The sequence below is a fragment of the Henckelia pumila genome, chromosome 3 (genome assembly GCF_033568475.1).
Source record: "Henckelia pumila isolate YLH828 chromosome 3, ASM3356847v2, whole genome shotgun sequence".
In the NCBI taxonomy this organism is placed as follows: domain Eukaryota; kingdom Viridiplantae; phylum Streptophyta; class Magnoliopsida; order Lamiales; family Gesneriaceae; genus Henckelia; species Henckelia pumila.
This window is the reverse complement of record NC_133122.1, coordinates 142470859-142491290: the sequence shown is the minus strand read 5'-3', so window position 1 is coordinate 142491290 and position 20432 is coordinate 142470859. Positions and strand designations below refer to the sequence as shown.

At 34.5% G+C, this 20432-nt stretch overlaps 1 protein-coding gene across 1 annotated transcript; it reads right to left on the bottom strand.

Annotated features, from left to right (window-relative positions):
• Positions 1-1410: 1410 nt before the first annotated feature.
• Positions 1411-4799, bottom strand: LOC140886605 (beta-amyrin 28-monooxygenase-like). The gene is made up of 3 exons (XM_073293273.1): positions 3794-4799; positions 2021-2208; positions 1411-1933 (listed from the first exon to the last, which is right to left on the bottom strand). Exons 1-3 carry the CDS (start codon positions 4746-4748, stop codon positions 1634-1636), a joined length of 1443 nt encoding a protein of 480 aa, XP_073149374.1. The 5' UTR covers positions 4749-4799; the 3' UTR covers positions 1411-1633.
• Positions 4800-20432: the final 15633 nt, after the last annotated feature.

The following is a 20432-nucleotide window of genomic DNA, read 5'->3' as shown; positions in this document are numbered from 1 at the left end:
AAGAATACATGATATACATTAACATGATCAGATTTTATAATTCAAATGTTTCATGCCAAAAATTATGTTTCAAATTCGAAAGAGATACATAAGGGAAAATAATATTTTGGTGCATTAATTTTTTCACTTTTGAATTTTAGCCAATTAACTTTTCAAAATATGATTTAATCGATGCTAATTATTTTTAATTTTTTATGCTTTTAGAATAAGTAATGTGATTTAAGTCAATAATTTTTTGATGTCACAGTTCGTAAGCACTCTGTTGAGATCATATTAAAAGCTAAAATAGATCAAAATTGCTGCACCAACCAAAAACTTATCTTCCCTCTGTATGAAAAGATTTTTTTACGAAGATCCCTTTCCATCATTGTGGCGACATAGCTGCTGAAAAACATCTGCGGTTCGTCATCTTGTTTACTTATTTTTGTCGTTTAAATAATGTATGTAATAATTCAGTGTATCTTAGTCTATAACGTGCGAATTAGAGAACCAAAAATTAAATTATCCCAACTAAAAAAATTGATTGAAATCATTGAAGAGTTATTTTATACAACAAAATAAAAGTGATCATCACAAGTCATAGAATGCAAATGAATACTAAATTGTATGTGATGATCATAAAACGTGAGTCAATTGATAGAGTTATCTTGGTACACTTAGGTGTATTTCAATATTTTTTTATGGGGAAAAAATATTATTGTTATTGTTATTATTATTATTATTGGTATAAGGTGATATATGTCCTGTGTCCACCTTCCACCACTAAAATTTTAAAGATATTACAACAATATTATTTCAAGATATGAAGTCAACAAAGTTGGTTGGTGTAAATGCAAGATGGATATACCAGTCAAGTCGCATTAATCTGTAAATAATTTAAGAAATTTAGAAATAAAATTATAATCATTTCAAACTACTTTTAGGCCCTTTGCAACACAAAAGTTCAAAGGTTTGGAAATACCACTCCATCGTTTCAAACTACTTTAGAGCCTTTGAAACGGTAAATGCCGTGTGTGTTATATCGAGTGATTTTTACCTATTAATTAATGTATTATTATTGGACATTAATATATCTCCCACACATTATAATGAATGGTCCAGATTTATTGCGTGAATTTTACTGGCTTATCAAGTCATATCCACTTTGAAAATGAAACTCACACACACACACACACATATATATATATATGTATTTTTTTTTTTTTAAGATTGAATTTTTGTGTTACCTAATTTATTGAACTTTTTTTCGAAAAAAATTTGTAAAATTTTAAATTTCTGATTTTAGTCTAATTTATTAAACAATGTTTACATTATTACATATACCAAATGGTACTATATATTATTATAACCAATACTAAATAAATAATATAAAGCATGCTTTCTGAAAGAGCACTATCATTGGGGTCCTCATAACATAATCATACATATATATAAATCCCATTCCATCATATCATTATTTTCATACATTTCATCATGACTTCTCAAACTAAGGATACTCTCTAAAATCAAATCACAAAAATAAAAAACCCAAGAGTGGAACAATTATTAGAAAGAGAAAATTACAATAGAAGCCCTTAGATATTGAGTAGTTTTCTTCGATTGCGAAAAGGGCACAATAGTAATTCACATTTTATCATGCCTTGTGGGGATATAGGCGGATGGGCAGTCCCTTGGCCGGAATAGGCATCGGGTTCACCACAATCTTTTCATCGGCAATAATTTGCTCCCACTTGAATCTCTTCACAAGATGATGCATGAATACAAGTATCTCTAGACGTGCATACTCTTTCCCGGGGCACATTCTCGGGCCTCCGCCGAACGGAACAAACGTGTACGGGGCCGGTCCGGATCCATCGAACCGAGATGGGTCGAACCTTTTCGGATCGGGGAAGCATTCGGGGTTGATGTGTGTCGAGTTTGCACTCCAATATATCTGTGTCACGAAAATACATAAGGAAACTTTAGTATATGATATATATATAATTCGAAATCGGAATAATTTATATATATGTATATATACCTTCCAACCCTTTGGAATAGAGAAACCATTGAACATGAAATCGGAGATTGCTTCTCTAAAAGCTCCTTGGAGAGGTGGTGCAAGCCTCAACACCTCGCACGCAACATTCCATGAATATTTCATCTTTTGAATGTCATCCCAATTCAATAATTCGCCGGGGGCCTTTGAGTTTGCGATTTCCATTTGTTCTACACACCATAAATGATAGATTAATGGTAAGACGAATTATGTGGGTAGTAGGATTATATTATGTTTTGAATCTTGATGTCATGAAATAGAATGATGTTAGCATCTTAGAGTCATAAGTTGAAATATGGAATTATCTTGAAAATAATTATATGTGAAAATAAGAAATTGAATTAGATCCTTGGTAGGTGGATTCTGACTTGGTAGAAAAATATTTATTAATATGTAGTACACATAAGTGGCTGCCGATTGTTGACATGTATGTATTAAGTCAATAGTACACTACAAGAAGTCTCCAATTCGCACCTATTCAATTTATAATTTTCGAATAAAAATAAAATAAAATGTTCGGATCAAACATATAGCAATAATTTTGAGAAATTTAAATACTCCCTCCATCCCATTCATTTAAATTTGTGTGTTTTCAAACAAATTAAGAAATTATTTTGAAAAGTATATATTGTAAATTATTTTCTTAATTTATGCAGAAGATGTGTGTGTGCCAAAGGATGAATGAGAGGTCACGAAGGACGAAAGATACAAGCTTATCGTTTTGTGACGTACGTAAAGCCAAAATTTAAAGGACTAGAAAAATTAAAAAAAACAAACAATTTTTAATAATTCACGGGACAAATTTTCAAAAGTTTCACAAAAATTTTTATGATATTATCTCACAAGCTAAAAAATACAAAAATACACATTCTAAAATAAATAATTAAATTAATTTTGTTTTATAATTCTAAATTTAATTGAATAAAATAATCAAATTTTAGTTATATAACTATCAAAAGTATATATAATTATTTTATTTTAATATTTGTTACATGTGAAATATATTTTAATAGTAAATTTTATTATTACATTAAATTAAGTAATAAGTTTAATTATTTTTAAATAAAATTTAATATTTAAATTAATTAAAGTGGTAGTATAAATAAACTTAATTGAAAATATAAGTTAATGCATTAATATTTTAATTTAATTTTTCAATAAAAGAATTCAAAAAGAGTTCATAAAAATCATTTAAAGGCAGTTCAACCATTATTTAGTTGAAAAAAGGTGCATGTATGTTACAGATCTAGAATCACGGGATTATTAACTAAAAAAACTAGCAAACTTACGCTTTCACATTGGTGATATATGTCATTTCTCTAATAATTTATTAGAAACATTATCGGTAACAAAAATTCAAACTTACTAAAGGTATATCATTTTATATATTAATATGTTTGGAAAAATCAACGAAATCTTCCTAAAACTAAGTGTTATTACTCTATCGGCATCCGATGAAAAGGGCCACATAAAAATAAAAAAAAAAAAAAAAAAAAGAAAGAAAGAAAGAAAGAAAGAAAAAGACAAAAAGTCTTGATAGACGGATCAATTTTTTCTATGCCAAAAATTTTACTTCTAATTTTTATACTTATAATCTCTCTCTCTTTTTTTTTTTTTTTTAATGTATAAACTCGTTTTACCACATTATAAGTCAGTAGCGAAAGAAACTTTCAACGGATTAGTAGTAACCCATAAATATAATTAGGAAAAATGAAGACTCAAAATGCAACAAATGTTTAATGAAATCGTACGTACCTTTGTAGACTCCCTCGTAGATCTCCGGCAACTCCCCGAGATATTTGACGACAAAAGTACATGCAGAGCTAGCCGTATCGTGGCCACCGATGAGCAGACCCAATATCTTGTCCGCGATTTCCAATTCACCCATGAATCTCCCGCTTTCATCGCTCGTAAGCAGCATGTGCGACAGTATGTCTTGCGTAGCCGTGGCTTTCCCCTCCGCTAGATCGATTTTCCTCTGCTTGATGATGGAGGCCAGCTCTTTCCTTATAAAGTTCGACGCCTTTATCGCCTTGTAAAACGGCGTTCCGGGCAAGTCTATTGGGATGGATATCAAACCCGAGGCCAAAAGATTGAAAGGGTCCGCGAATTTAGCCACGTGCTTGGGATCCTCGATGCTCACGAAGAGCCTACACGCCAGCCAGAAAGTGTAGTTCTTGGCCAGAGGGAACACCACCACTTGGTCTTTGTTTTCCCACCCGTCGGAAAAGTGTCTTTTCGCTATATGATCCATTATCCCGACGTATCTTTGGAGAGCCTCGGGCTTCAAGAAGTTGGGGAGCATTTTCCTCATCTTGATGGCTTCTTCTTTGGAAGAAGAATTGTTGGAAGAAGGGAAGACTTTGTCGACGGAGCTAGGCCACCATGCGTGAACGAGCTTGTTCTCGTTGGAGAACAAGAACTTGTTGCCGCTGGCGCCGCAGAACACGGCGGCGGGTTCTCCCAAGAGATGAGTCCGGAAAACCTGGGAAGAGTACTTGGATATCCTGTCGAAGATGAACTTTTCGGGATGACCCTTCCAGCCGGTGGAAAGGAACTCGAGGCTCTCGCCGACGACGGGCCAGCCGGTCCTCCCCGGCGGCAGCGGAGATCCGCCGTGGGTGGATTTGTTCCTGTAGAAGAGGAAGTTGAGGGAGAAGAGAACCAGGAGGAGGAAGGCGGAGAGGAGAGAGACATAGAAGAGCTCCATGTTGTTTGTGTGAGTGAGTGATTTTATTGTGGGTAATTTTAGTGTAGGAGTTTGGGGCTCATTTATAGGGACATACGATTGTTGTTTGCTTCGAGTCAAATTTTGGAATTTCCATTGTGCTTTTGCATCTGATCATTTTTGGGTCACTATGCATTATAATTATATTATATATTTTCAGCCACTTGATGTAACAGTGTTCAAATTTGAAGACGTACATGTGTATAGCAATATATTATTGGATTCATATGATCAAAAAGATAGGAAGGAATTTTAATGTAATTTAATGTTAAGAACTTATGATTATGTCCATTGACCATTGTTAATGTGTTAAATTTGTTTTGGAGATATGGATGTAATATTTTTGTGATATTCTAAAATTGTACAAATATTGGATAAATATGTTACTGGGATTTGAAATAAGTTTCAAGATATTTTATAATGAGTAATTTTATTATGAGACAATCTCAGTTATATTCTGTGTAATTTTTTTTCACAGTCACATGGGATGTCAAATTATTACATTATAAAAACTAAACAAAGAAAAAAAAATAGTAAGTTTTTTTTTTCTTTTTTTACAATTTGACATTTATCTACGTGGATATTAAACTTACCGTCGTACTATATTGTAATATATATATATATATATATATATATATATATATATATATATATATATATATATATTTATACATATATATATCTATTATATCACTTCACTTTTTCTTTACTATCTAAAATAATAAACGAATAAATAAATATAATACGGAGTGTGATGCACCCAAAAATTGATATTACTTGATCAGAAAAAATCTAGGTAATCTGAGAAGATCTGGGTGGCCGGATTAGTACTCGGACAATTCCAAACAATGATTCGTAAATTGGTATCATGTATCACAAAGTAAATTCAGTGTCACCGGAGATTGTTGACGAAGACACTCCGACACTCAAATCGATATTTATCCAAAAAACGTTTTAGAGAACTGGAGCATTTCACTATATTTTGATAGTATATCTTAAAAATGAGGTGACTTGAGTTATTATAAATATTCGGAGATATAGTTGAATTTAGTCATGACATATTATAGGCCCCCACTCTCGAGCAAGTTGCGTTAAAGGAATGACTGAGACCAAAAGTAGGAGTTTTCGAAGTAGTCTGTCAGTTAAATTGTAGCAAGAAATAATAAAATTGGGTCGTAATCCGAGTGCATGATTTACTGATTTACAAAGAGACATGCGTCGGGCAAATTTCCATCCACAACTAGAGGTAGACATGTAGTTTGGCTACATTGCTATAATAAATTATAATGGGCCATTCTGGGAAGCAATTTGGTGAAAACATTAAATATAAAGTCGGAGATAATTGGACGTGGGAATCTTGGATGCTGACATGTGAAGATGGAGATTATTGTCTCCATTAAATGTTAAGATTACCAAATTAATTTTTTAATAAAATTAATAAGTATATGTTAATAGCAAGATAAAATGATACTAGATATTACCGAGATTGTACATTTGTACGTAATTTGTCCGCGCGCTTAATTATGCATGTAGCTGGCTATAAGATCCATATTAGATACGATTCAATTTGAAATAATATTATCATTTTTAGTGCTAGCAACACCATTTTGGATATTTGAAAAGGTGTGTGAGAGGACGACTGATATAACATTCTAAAATATGTTTATGGGAATATCTTATAGCGTTTGTGAAATGTCTAACAACAGATATTCAACTCATATATATATTACGGAATCAAGATACCCCATCGGAGAATCATTTTTCTATTCAATTAATAAGGTTGAACTCGATAATTATCTCAGTGGTAGTCGATGTGTTTACCTAATGGCTCACAATTATAACTATAAATTAATCTTGACTCGATTAGTTGGTGATCCATAGTCATGACCATATATAGCTATTTAATTACTAAACTCTAGTTTCTAATTATTATCATATACATCTTTAATTATTTACAGGGAAAATTATTTTTTGGTTTTGTATGTTTGTCACTTTATGATTTCAGTCATTTATATTTTTAAATTTTAGTTTTAGTCCGCTATCTTTATTTTTTGGAAATTTTAGTCATTTTTCCGACGTGGCGCTGACGTGGCACCAATTCAGTGCTGATGTGGAGCTGACGTGTATAGTGCCACGTAAGCATTTTCGAATAAAAAAGATCGAAATTTCCAAAAATCGTAACCTGCAGGACTAAAAGTGAAATATAAAAATATAGAGAATCAAAATCGCAAATTGACAAATATACAAGACCAAATTTGCAGTTTTCTCTTATTTACACGAGGAAATATACATATATATATATATATATATAATTTTGATACGATGAACACCTATCGATAATAAATACTACTTATATGAGTACCGATCAATGCTTGAGGTAATATCTTGTATATTTAATTCATGAACATCATATCAGAAATGCATACGACGAGCACCTATTATGGATATTTTGTGTGTTTTATGTATAAAATGCAGTAGCATGGAAGTATTTTGTGGACTTAATTACTAATTAACCTCCCCAAATGTTAACCACAAAGTCTGGCCATATGACGTCTTTAGGCTGAATGGAAGTTAACGCTGGAAGTCAATTCAAGGTAGCTCAAATTTAATTAATTCAAAAAATATCAATAAAGTCTTAATTAATTTAATTTGGTGGGCAATCAAGAGTAGGTTGCTAATTTTTTGAAATCGTGTTTCACGTTCCCATTAGCACACTTTTTGAAGTGTGTCGCCAGCGCATGTGAAATCGAATCCATCGCAAGAAAATCCAATAAAGACGTGACAACTGACAGTACTTTTTATTTATAATTTTATGAAAATATTAAAAAATTATGTTCATAATAAATATCCGAAAATTGACGCCCACAAAATTTAAAATTTTAACTAAAATATTTATTTATTATTTTCTTTTCACTAGGTGCATGATTGATTGTAAGTATTAATAATAATTTGGCTATTTGTTTGGTTGTGGAAAGAGTTACATCTTTTTGCATTTAAGATGCATTTCCCGCTTAATTACTCGAAAAAAAATAAATGAATTTCCCGCGAAGAGATACTCACTATATAAAAATTATCTTTTAGGAGTTAGGACCACAATTTTGAGATACAATATATCACTACAAATCTTGATATCTATTGATCACAAAATATTAACTTTAAACTTTCTTCTGTGATTTGACTATAAAAAATATCTCGATTCACAGAAATTTTCGAATATGCAATTCTAAAGTTTAAATTTAGAAATCTAAATTCAAGATTTTATTCTATGTATAATTTGGATTTATTCGTATTTGATTTACAAATTCAAAAGTTGAAGAACAAACTCCAAGAATAGTGCTAAACTTATAGAACTTAAATTCGAGATTAAATATCTTCCCGTGACCGGTTGGAAATAAGGGTATATAAAGTTTATATTATAATGTATATAAGGCCGAAAAAGAAAAGTTAGAAAGAAGAATGTTATATATGAAACATTCTTCTTTCTAACTTTATATATATATATATATATAGAGTTCTTTTATGATGCCCAACTCATATGCCCAACTCCATGCCCACCATGTACAATATGTGAGTTGACCAACACAATTGATGAGTTGACTTATCATATATTGTACATGGGCATGGAGTTAGACATATAGAGTTGAGCACCATAAAAGAACTCTATATATATACTATTTGAAAAACATATACGATAAAGTTTCAAAAACAAAAAGAAAAACATACGATGAAAAACAGAAGAAGAAGACAAGTTATTACCAAAATAAGCTCACGGTAATTAACAAGTAACAAAAATTCATATGAGATTGTTTTAAGTTAATTTTGCTAAATTAATTTTAAATTCGATCTGATTCATAAAAAAATGCTATATTATATTTTAAAAATATTATTTTTTATTACAAATTAAACCGGATCAACTGATTTAACATATATATATATATATATATATACTTTAAATAAAATACGAATACATGATGCTATTTTTCCACACTAGCCGGCTATAAATAAAACACGCAATATTTTATTCTTTATTACATCAAATTAAGAAAATAATTATATGGTTTGTCTCAACTTGGGGAAAAAGTCAATGAAAATGCTTCAGTTCGCATTATGTGCCGATCTCTTAGAATATTTTGATAAAGAAAATATAATGAAAAAAAAATATAATTTCATTATATTTACCAAAATTTATATATATAATATATGAGGGTCAAGTCAATTCGATATTGAATTTACTCGAGATGTTCACAATAAAGTACTTTCATGTCATTTATAAAATTTAAAATATTATATTAAAAAAATAACTATAATTATTTTTTAAAAAAATATAGTTTTTTGAAGAAAAAATACTAAAGCTTGGAAAATTCTTCCATAATATTCTCATATGCACACAATCAAAGAGACAAAGACAATTTTTGTAATCTCTAAAAATAAGTGATTAGAAAATGTTTTTTAACAAATTTGTGAGAAAAAAAATTCATAATTACTTATATTTAGATGTTGCAAACACTATCAAAAAGACGCATACAACTAGTTTGACCAATATAATTTACTTGAATAGCGTGATTTATAGATTATTACATCAATTCGCAGATTAACCCAATGCACATCGAAGTTGTTGCATGTATGAATCCATCGTCATAAGAAATCACATTCAAAACATTTCTGAAATCAGTGGTGACAACGAAATCGTGAGTTAATTAATTTATCGATCACACTATTTATACATTAAGGGCCCGTTTGGTAGGGAGTATTAGGGCAGGATTAGTTTTTAATCTGGTTTTTGACTCAATTTTCAGTCTTCGTTGGATAACCTAAGGGCCCGACATTACCTGACCATCTACGCCTGAAATTCTCGGATAATAAGTCCATGGTAGGGAGCAAGCATTGTGAATCTATTGTGAATAGTACTTGAGATTGTAGAGTGCTTTTACCCGTTAACCCCTCGCCCTAAATAATTGGCTTTTGTCTCCATTAGTTCAAGCGCGCAGCAGAGAGGAAAAACCAGTATTTTGCTCCATGAAAACCAGTATTTTACAGGCACCTGAAGCTTTCCTCTGATATCACTCATAAATTCGTTGAATAAGATTTTCAATCTTCGAATCAACGGTCACGAATCTGGTAAATATGAAACATTGAGCAAAAAGATGACGGAATCAATATTTTGCTCCATGAATAACCTATCTCGGTAAATAATTAAATATATATCTACATTCTCGGATACACTCACCTGTTGCGTTGTCTTCTCTCGATCTGGAAACTGGATCTAGAGAAGAACAAGCCGACAAGATTTGGAAATGGGAAATCTGGTTTTGGAATAAAGAAGACAGAAGACACGCTGTCCTAGCCCAGTTTCATTTTACAAGATTAAGTTGCTAATCATGTTTAGATTTAATAAATCAAGATTAAGGGATTTTAATTAGATCTAACGAACCAAATATTTGGGTCCAGATTGCCCGAAAAATGGTTAATAAAATTATTGGGCTCGGGCAGTTCGAAGGATCCGAACTGGGTTTGGAGGGTCCGAACTTGGACAGTTCGGGGGCACGAATTGGGTTCGGATTCAGAGTGAGATCGGACGACCCGATCAAGGGATCGAACGATCCGAACTCACCAAGGGACAAGTGTCCAAATCTCGGGTAGGGGATGACATCATTGCTGACATCACATGGCCGAATCGGATGATCCGATGTGTAGGATCGGACCGTCTGATGTGTCACCAGGACAAGTGGCAAGAAGGGTTGTACAAGTATCTCGGACGATCCGAAGAGGGATCGGACCGTTCGAAGTTTCATGCAGGGCGACGTGGAAACCATGCAGAGATTGGACAATCCGAACCGGGGATCGGACTTTCCGATCGATGCCTATAAATAGGGGTCCGAGGGCTCACTTTTGAAATGCATAATTCCTCTCATCTCCCGTAATGACTCTATTTTAAGGGCTTCGGGACTCTTTCTTTAAGAGTTGGAGTAGAAAATAATATAATTTATATAACGGACAGTGTCCGTAGTAGCGGTCAAACGACGGAGCTCTGGCGAGGCGTCCAGAGGTCGTAGCTAGGCTATGCCCAGACTCTGGGGAATTCGACATCAGCGGACTGACGATGGACGAAGGTATGGCTTTGATTTCCTATAGTAAATAGGGAGTAGGCTATAGTTTCAATAAGACTTTTAGAGCATGTTAGTTGATGTTTGACGTGCTAGATGATACATGGTATTTATGTATTGTAGTGCTGCATGATAGACTTGGACTTAGAGGGGAGCTTCTAGGATCTGCCTTAGAGAGGTACGGAAGTGTTATTCGAGATATCCAGATTGAATATGCACGTATTATGTGTTTGCATGTATTATGTGATTGCATGTTTTATATGTCTTTATATACAACATGTCATGACTGTATGTTGGATACATGAGCATATTGATCCAGTATCTTTGAGATATCTTGTAGTAGTAGGGCCGCTCACCCTACGAGTTTGTGGATGGTTGGATACATAAGTCTTGTGTCAGGTCACCGTGATGGTTGGACACTTGTACTAGTATCAGGTCACTGACCGCTTAAATCGGTGTCTACTAGCAAGTATACTAGGTCAAGTAATAGTAAAGTGGACAGAGAGTCCAAGTGTCGAACCCACATGGTCTGTAGTTAATTCTCAAGATTTAATTATTTATCTTAATCTATACAGAATAAAAAAAAAGGATGCGAAGAATTAAATAAAAATTTAATTATTTAAACAAATAAGAAATAAAATAGCAGAAAGATAAATTTAATTAAAACGAGACAACCAAGACACACGAAGGTACCAAACAAATTATGCAAACAAGTGGCAAATCTAGGATCCAGATTTAATATTAAATCACGGCGAATCCTGCTAATTTATTTAACAATCTATTTTTAGAACAATTAAACATATTAAAATATTTACGGATCAATATTTCATAATTCAAATCAAATTCAAATGCATTCGGAATTGTGAGAATCCAGTTTTCACCTAATGCCGCACAATAAAATCGAATACTATTTCTAGTCAATTTAGCCTTGTGTTTATTAATGGAGCGATCAAAATCAATTTCTCACCTTTTGACTCGAAATCGATTAACATGCAAGTAAATAATTGATCAAATTATTCACAAGAACAAAATATAAATCCAAAAATCAATAATCTAGATAAAAATCCAAAAATCCCAAATCAACATCCACATGTTCGACATAAAATTGTTTGGCCCAATCTCGTCGTCTTGGTTGAAAGGAACTACTCAATAATTGAAAATATTAATTCAAAAATAAAAAGAAGAAGAAGAAACTAGAATGAAGTGTTCTTCAAATCTTCAAGTCTCCTAGCCGCCATCCATGTTCCTTTGATGCGATCCCCCCCTGATCTGATCTTTTATCTTCTATTTATATGGCTTGAAAAGCCCACGAAATAAAGCCCGCTAAAATAAGACTTTTAGTTTTCGAAAATTCTATTTTTCTGCTCCGCGATCTCTCGCTTGAGCGCATAAAGTTGCGCTCGAGCGAGCAACTTTATGCCCGTAATATATTTTTTAAGTTTCTCTCAGCTCGCTCGAGCGCATAAATGTGCGCTCGAGCGAGATGATTTCTGCCCGAGATTTCTTCCAACACGGCATCAAGCGCAACTGCTCAATTTTTAAACGCAATTGCGCTTGTTTGTTTCCTTCACTGCGCAGATGCGCCTTCCCAAAGCGCAATAGCACTACTTTTGTTTCTTCTTCATTTATCTCTCCTAGAGCTGTAGCTCTACATTTAGAGCTATAACTCTACTTCTCCAAGCTCTTTTCTTTTTTGTTCTTTTATTTTCTCTTTTTCTTGCCCTCAAAACTCCTTTAAATTCCAGTTTTCCTACAAATAAAACCCAGAGTGTGAAATGCACACACATGCAATAAAACACATAAAAACAACATAAAACAATATGAATGAATGCACAATAGACATAAAAATAACACGAAATAATGCACACAAAATGCACTTATCAATTTCCCCATACTTAAAACCTTCCTCTCCCTCGAGCAAGACTTATGACAAACAAACACAAAACACAAACAAAATTAGTAACGATTCATGGCAAGTGTCAGCCTCAGAAAAGTTATATTGTCAACTAAAAAACACGAATGCTCTCAACCATTCATAATACACCTTCGGTTTAGCGTGAACGTGCGTGTGTGAAATGTTATTCCAGTTAAATGGAACTTAGAAAGAATCAGTTTTAAGACTGCTTAGCGACCTAATATCACATTAGTGCAAGTGTCACTCGCATGCACTCATTACTTCCAATTACCTATAACAAAACACACCTTCTTTGAGATTATTTTTACGCACCGTCGAATTTTGCACCCAGCTTTTTAAAGCCCCAATAAGTACCCGCAAACTTAGCTATAACTGTGATAGGATTTGGATTTCAATCCTCTCGTCTATGGCCCGGATGGAGCATCAACCCCATTGAATCCGCAAACTTAGTTTCAGACTAGGCGATTAGGATTTCAATCTCTTGCCCGAAACCCAAATGGAGTTGAATTTTTCAAAAATTCGTATCAATTTTAAATTTTTCAAAAAATTTGGTGAGCCCAAGATCATAAATGCAATTGGTAGAGGATTATTAGAATTCACAGGACACAATTAAGATCACTAAACACCTAGTGCTGTGCAATGGTCAAACATACACAAACTTCATCAAATCTTTCGCTACAATTCAGTGGTCTAACATGAGTGCTTAAATATATTCACGATTCAACATACGGTTTCTCATGTCGAGTCAAGAGCAACATTTTCACAAAAAATTCATTTTTCTAACTTTATATCATCATTGGCTGCCATTTATCATCCTACTCAACACACATGCAGACAACTACTGAAACGAACTAGACACAACAAACTAAACGATTACGAATGCAACACACACATGACAAACAATGATATAAACTAGTCTACCCCCATACTTATCCAAAGCATTGCCCTCAATGCTTAAGAAACAATGAACAATATGCAAAAACAACCAAACAAATGCAAGACGAACAAAAAACACAATGAAAACAAAAATAACACTCCCCTGGTTTATGATTCGTCCTCTTTCTCAGGCTATAGAACTCCATAAGCAACTTCTCTTAGCGGGGCAACATACTGCACATATAAAGGCGACGAGTAAGGCATTTGATTATGAAAAGATAATAAAAAATAAACATAAAAAGAACAATAAAAAAGAATATAAAGGAAAAAAAACACTGGGTTACCTCCCAGTCAGCGCTAAGTTTATAGTCTATTGCCCGACATTCCAGTAGCAACCATCAAAGAGAGGTTGTTGCCCATAGTAAGAATCATACGACACTACGTATGGGTCTTGATTTCCTACGCCCTCAAGATTGACGTGATATTGACATGGAAAGCTTGTCGGTCCAGCAATACTCGACATGAACTGATTATTTTGGAAAGAGACTCCGAATCTAGGCTTAAACTCATGGAGGATGTAATATTGTGGAGTTGACGTCAATGGAAAGAATGTATCTTCTAATGGTGTACATGGAAAGACCATTGACGAGGTCAAATCATTCGCCTTGTATATTTCTTCCTCATCTACTATCACTTTTGGATCCTCTTCAATTAACAATTCTTCAAATTTTATTTCTTCTTGCTCTGGCTCAATTACTTCATTCTCTTGACAGATCTCAGAAAATGGTTCTATAAGAAGTGTTATATGTTCATCCAAAAACTCAAAGAACTGATGCGGATTTCTAAGAAATTATTTTTATCTGCCTACTTTTTCACAATGTTCTCCAATTGAGCCACATGATCCTCAAAATGCCCTATACACTCTTGTTGGGGATCGATAGCGTGTGTACAGGGGGAGGGGGTGAATACACACTTATGATAATCTTTAATTCTAATGCAATGTGATTGAGCAAATGTTAGTTTACTCAATCGATTTTCTGTTTGCTTGCTAGACGTATAAGAGCTACTTAAAATAGTGCGGAAACAACTCTCAATATGCTAGTTGATAATAATGGAATATAGTAATGCAGTAGCATAAATAAACACATATATGTTTCTGGATGTTCGGAGCTCAATCTCCTACATCACCCCTTCTTCCACCTCGGAAGGATTCACTAGAAGACTTTGGTTATTACAACGTCTGAAATACACCCGATCCAAGTTAGTACTTATCCAATGCCTAAGATGGAACTTCTAGATTCACATTGATAAGATTTAAAGTTCTTATCAAACTCTTCTTCAGTTGATGATGATGAATGTCTAAGTTTCTTGACGACTTAGACTCTCAAATCTTTTGTAGCAGATAGTGTTATTCAAACAACAGGATTTGAGTGACCCTTAAAGAGATCTCCTTGTAGATCGGATATTCTTTTTTTGGCTAAGGGTTGAATGAGTGGTCGAGTATTCAAAGTAGATTCAAGAGCTCAAGTGTGCGAATTCTTTGTGATTGCCGGACTGTTTTCTTGTACAGAGATTCTGATATTTATATTGATCTTCTCCAACGTATTTCTCTTCTTTCAAAGGTAGGGAAACGTCTGTTGTCAGATATAATAGTATCTTCTGAATATCTCGTAATGGGAGCGCCTTTAATAGTCTATTCAATGTGTCGCTCACATTAAATGCTATTTATGGATTTCTCACTTTATCAGACGGCTCCTTAAATGCTTCGTCCTTTTCATTGAAAGTTGTCTTGTCAACTTTCCGAGACCTAGGAATCTGTAACTTCTAAATGTAGCGTGTAGCTGACCATCTTTGAAGTTCACTAGATATCTTAGTCGGTAGATATGTCTAACTCGTTTGACAAGTAGCGGTTGATATGCTTTGATCAGCTGAGACTGCTAATTCCAGTTGATATCTCTTGGTCAGCTGGTGTCTTGACGTCGGTAGATGAGCTGTGCATACAAGTAAATGACGACCGTTCTAACACAACGATGTATTGTTTTGTTATCACCAAAATTCAAGATTCAACAAATATTCTTGATGCCCAAATGGTTGGTTCACAAAATTTGTGGAGTTGAATTTTGGAGAATATTGGTGACTCCAACCCTGTATTGAGGATCACAATGCCAATGGTAGTCTAAATCTGCTATATCATTTAACAAGTGCATAACACTATTATAATCTCTTCTGAACAGGTGAATGTTAGTTGCCAAAGCTCCATAATCCACCCAATGTCTTGTTGTCGCATCCAAACCACCATAAAAAATCTGAACGAGAGTGTAGTTCGAAAAATCATGATATCGACAATTGTTTGTCAAATCATTGAATCTCCACCAAAAAACATAGAATAGCTCCGAGTATTGTTGGCCAAACCTTGTGAACGCTTATCGATGATCCATCTCCAAGTACCTCACAAGTAAAAAAAATATAATATTAAAATTTAAAATTAAACAAAGGAAATAAAAAAAATGTCTAGTCTCAAGCAAATATTCTATCCTATTATTAACTAAAAATTCCCCAGCAACGGCGTCAAAAACTTGTCCACTTAAATCAGTGTCTACTAGAAAGTATACTAGGTCAAGTAATAGTAAAGTGGACAGAGAGTCCAAGTGTCGAACCCACAGAGACTGTAGTTAATTCTCAAGATTTAATTATTTAGCTTAATCTAGACAGAATAATAAAAAGAATGCGAAGAATTAAATAAAAAATTAATTACTAAAAAAATAATAAATAAAATAGCAGAAAGATAAATTTAATTAAAACGAGACAACCAAGACACACGAAAGTACCAAACAAATTATGCAAACAAGTGTCAAATCTAGGATCCAGATTTAATATTAAATCACGGCTGTAACGCCCCAAAATCATCTTAATTGAGTTTATTTGAGTTAATCGGAGATTATTGAATTGAAGAGCCGATTTTTTTATCAAGGTCTATTTTGCAATTTTCAAAAATTTCAGGAACTAAAATGCAAATATGATATTTTATACAATATCTTAGCTCCTTTGACTCTTCTTCATTCCCCTACATCACCTCCAACACGCCATTCACCACTGTTGAGCTCCAAAACGTGACTTCAAGCTTTGTGATTTTATTTTTCGGTTGATCCGTCCGTTAGAATTTAAATCCAAAGGCAGATTAGTGATCCCGACAGCGAGAGCTCCGTTCTATCGTAAGTATTTCTCCAATCAGTTATACTTCAATTTTCGGATGTTGTTAGAATCGAATGAGTTTCGGTTATGATGTTCTTGAGCTAGTTCTTATCTTTTATTCTCAGTCGGTTTTGAAAAAGATCATCGTTCGGATTTGTTATGATTTTTGGAAGCTTATTTCAAAAAGTGGATTTTGAGATTTGTTGGATTGGATTTGTTATTGAGGTTTTAGCATTGTATTGAGTTGGTTTCGATATTATGCTGTTGTCTGTGTTTTCGATTTGATCAGAATATAGCCGTTATGCCGCCAGTTTGAGTTTTGGGATTTTGATTCGTTTGAATTTTTGAACATTTGGCAGTTAGGTTTGATTGTAGTTGTTGATATTATTTTGCCTCTGTACAAATTCGTTTGAATTTGGTTGAGCCCAGAGTTAGCAGAAGTCGATCGTTGAAGAGTTAGACGAAGAACGGTAAAGAGTTTTACCTTGAGAGTTTGTTTTAGTGGTTTATAGTTTTTGATATAACCTCTTATTGTAGCTTATACAGAGTTGGAGCTATCTGAATCGAAAGGTACAAATAGACATCGTTTTAGCAGGATAGCACACTCAAGACAGATGGTTCTTGAGTTTTCCTTAAATCACATACTTGCATCAATACTTGTTCTAGAATGGGGAACTTGTATTTTGTTGATTAACTCTTGTTATTAGTTGAATTATGGTTTAATGCTTGTGTTTTTATATACATTCATCTTGAGCCAAATCTTTGATTTCAGCGGGCTATACAGTCCTTTTTGTTTAGACATTTTGGGGGCTATATTGTGAGTGACCTGGGTTGTAGAAGTTCACCTATTGTCAGCATACTCCTTGTAATGGCACCAAAGTCTAGAGAACGGAGATACGTGATACCACCTCGATCGGGATAGTCGGTGAGTTGTTACGTGATCTCATCCTCGGGATCCCAAAGCATAGCAGCAATTCCTTGATTATCAGAGTTGATATCCTGGTTTTAAAGACATGCATTTCATTCGTATTAACATTGAATATGTTGTCTTTATATCATATTATTGATATATTCTTGTTACTGCATGTTATGTTGCTTTTACTGGGAATATTATTCTCACCGGAGTTATCCGGCTGTTGTTTTGTTTTGTATGTGTACTTGGTAACAGGCGGGGCAGGATCGAGTCAGCGGAGACTTGGTTAGCATCAAGAGATAGAAGTGGAACTCGGTTTAGAAGTCGAACAACATGTCAATCTAGTTTATATTTTGAAGCATGTTGAAAAGTCGAACTTTTTGTTTATGTTGTATCGATTATTCGAGTATTGAGGTTTGTATGCTGTGGTTGCATGAATTTTGTACCTCATTATGTATTGAATGGTTTTATGAAGTTGAAGTTGGTAAATTTATGCTGGAAATTTGTTCAGAGTTGCCCTCGCTCGATCGGTAGAGTTTGACCGATCGAGCGAGATATCTGTAGCCTCTTTTCTATTTTTCAAAGCCTTGACCACTCGATCGGTTGAGTTTTACCGATCGAGCGATGCTGCTCCTTGAGGCGGACAGCAGAGTGTAGAACCTTGCCCGCTCGATCGGTTGAGTTTTACCGATCGAGCGAGGCACTGTTCACCAGAAAATTTTAATTTTTTTATTTGACTTATCTATTGGTTTATCTTAGCTTATTTGTTTTAAGTACTCGAGATTAGATTTTTAGAACCGAGATTTCACATTAAGTGGTATCAGAGCGATAAGTTATTGGTTGAACTAGAAGTGAGCGGGGTAGATCGAGTTCGCTTGTATGGGCTCCTCGCATGTGATTGAGTTATTTTTTTTTTTGATTATTTAATTCCATGCGAGCATGCTTTATTATTTGAGAATTAATTGAATTACATGATTATGTGATTTAATTTATAAAGCATGAACTACTTGAGATATAACTGTTTTGTGTATCGACTTGTATCCGAAATTCTGAGAGGTTGAAGGGCACCGAATTGTAGCGATTGAGATATCTTGTGTCTTAACCTTTTATTATCAGACAAGTCCTCGTTGAGTAATTAAAAGAAATCGTTCGCCAGTTACTCCTCCGAACGAACAAGCTAGTAGCAAAACTGATCAGATGGATGCCACAGCAACGCCTATGGAAACCTTACTGAAGAGGTTTTAGTCGTTTAACCCGCCAATCTTGCAAGGTACATAGAATCCAGTTGACTATGAGAGCTGGTTAGACGATATAGATCAGCTTTTTGATTCTCTCGACTATTCTAATGACCGCAGAACCAGGTTGGTTATTCATCCGCTGCGGGGTGTTGCTAAGAACTGGTGGATCACGTCAAAGAGAGCCATTGAAAATTGAGGTACAACTATTAACTGGAATATTTTTAAATCTGAGTTTTATAAACGATTTTTCCCAGTTTCGTACCGAAAGGATAAGGGAGCCGATTTTGCCACTCTGAGGCAAGGGAATTTGAATATCGAGGAGTATGTAGCCAAATTTGATATTTTGCTGAGATTTGCACCGCACATTACCGACAACGAAGAATCAAAAGCCTACCAGTTCATTAATGGCTTGAACCGCGATATCTTCACGTTGGTGAACACTGCTAGGCCTGATAATTTTGCGGATGCCATGAATCATGCAAAGGGAGCTGAAGCAGGTTTGTTGAGACAGAGAGGAGCTTCGTTTGTGCCTTAGCAGCCGAGACAGTCTCAGAACCAACCGTCTCAGTATCAAAATTAGCCATCGCAGTATCAGAACCAACTACCGAGGTCTGAAGGAGGAAGCAGTATGGGTAATAGAAGGGATCATTTCAGTGAAAAAGGAAAACAGTTTAAGAAGCCAGGAAACAGTTCTTCTAGCTCCAGTGGCTCCAAACAGTTCGGTTCAGGACAGAGTTCTGGATTTTCATCTTTGTTTTGTAACAAGTGTGGAGGTAGACACTCCCAAGAGCAGTGTGTAGGAGTTTTTGGGAACTGTAATATCTGTCAACAACCAGGACACTTTGCTATGGTGTGTCCTCAATGAGGTAAAGAACGAGCTCAGAGTGGGAGTTCTTCTAGACCTACAGCTCAGCTTGAGAGGCTGACTTCTGCTGTTCACTCCTTCCAGCCTCAGCAATAGAATAGACAGAGAGGTAACCCGAGTGCGAACCAGCCTCCGAGAAAGCAGGCACGAGTCTTTGCTCGGACTAAGGATAAGGCTCAGGCAGCACCTGACGATGTTATAGCAGGTAACTGTTCGATTTTAGGTTATTCTGCTCTTGTATTGATGGATACGGGTGCGTCTCACTCTTTTATATCTGAGAAATTTTTTTTGATGCATGCCTTGCCTTGTGAGTCTTTGCCTGCTGTAGTAGCTGTTACTTCAACTTTGGGTGGGGGAATTGTGTCCGTAAGATTGGTTCGGAACTGCAAACTTATTTTCGAAGGTAACGTGATTATTTTCGATTGTATTGTGCTTGGGTTGTCAGATTTTGACTGTATTATCGGTATAGATGCTTTGACCAAGTACAGGGCTATCGTTGACTGTTTTCAGAAAGTAGTCCGTTTTAGACCGAAAATGGCAGAGGAGTGGAAATTCTTCGATAA

Bases quoted from the DNA above. Each gene is read 5' to 3' on its own strand.
- LOC140886605 (XM_073293273.1), bottom strand. From the start codon at position 4,748: ATGGAGCTCTTCTATGTCTCTCTCCTCTCCGCCTTCCTCCTCCTGGTT. The intron at 2,209-3,793 runs GTACGTACGATT...TATGGTGTGTAG, and splicing joins CTACGAGGGAGTCTACAAAG to AACAAATGGAAATCGCAAAC. The intron at 1,934-2,020 runs GTATATATACAT...TTCGTGACACAG, and splicing joins CTATTCCAAAGGGTTGGAAG to ATATATTGGAGTGCAAACTC.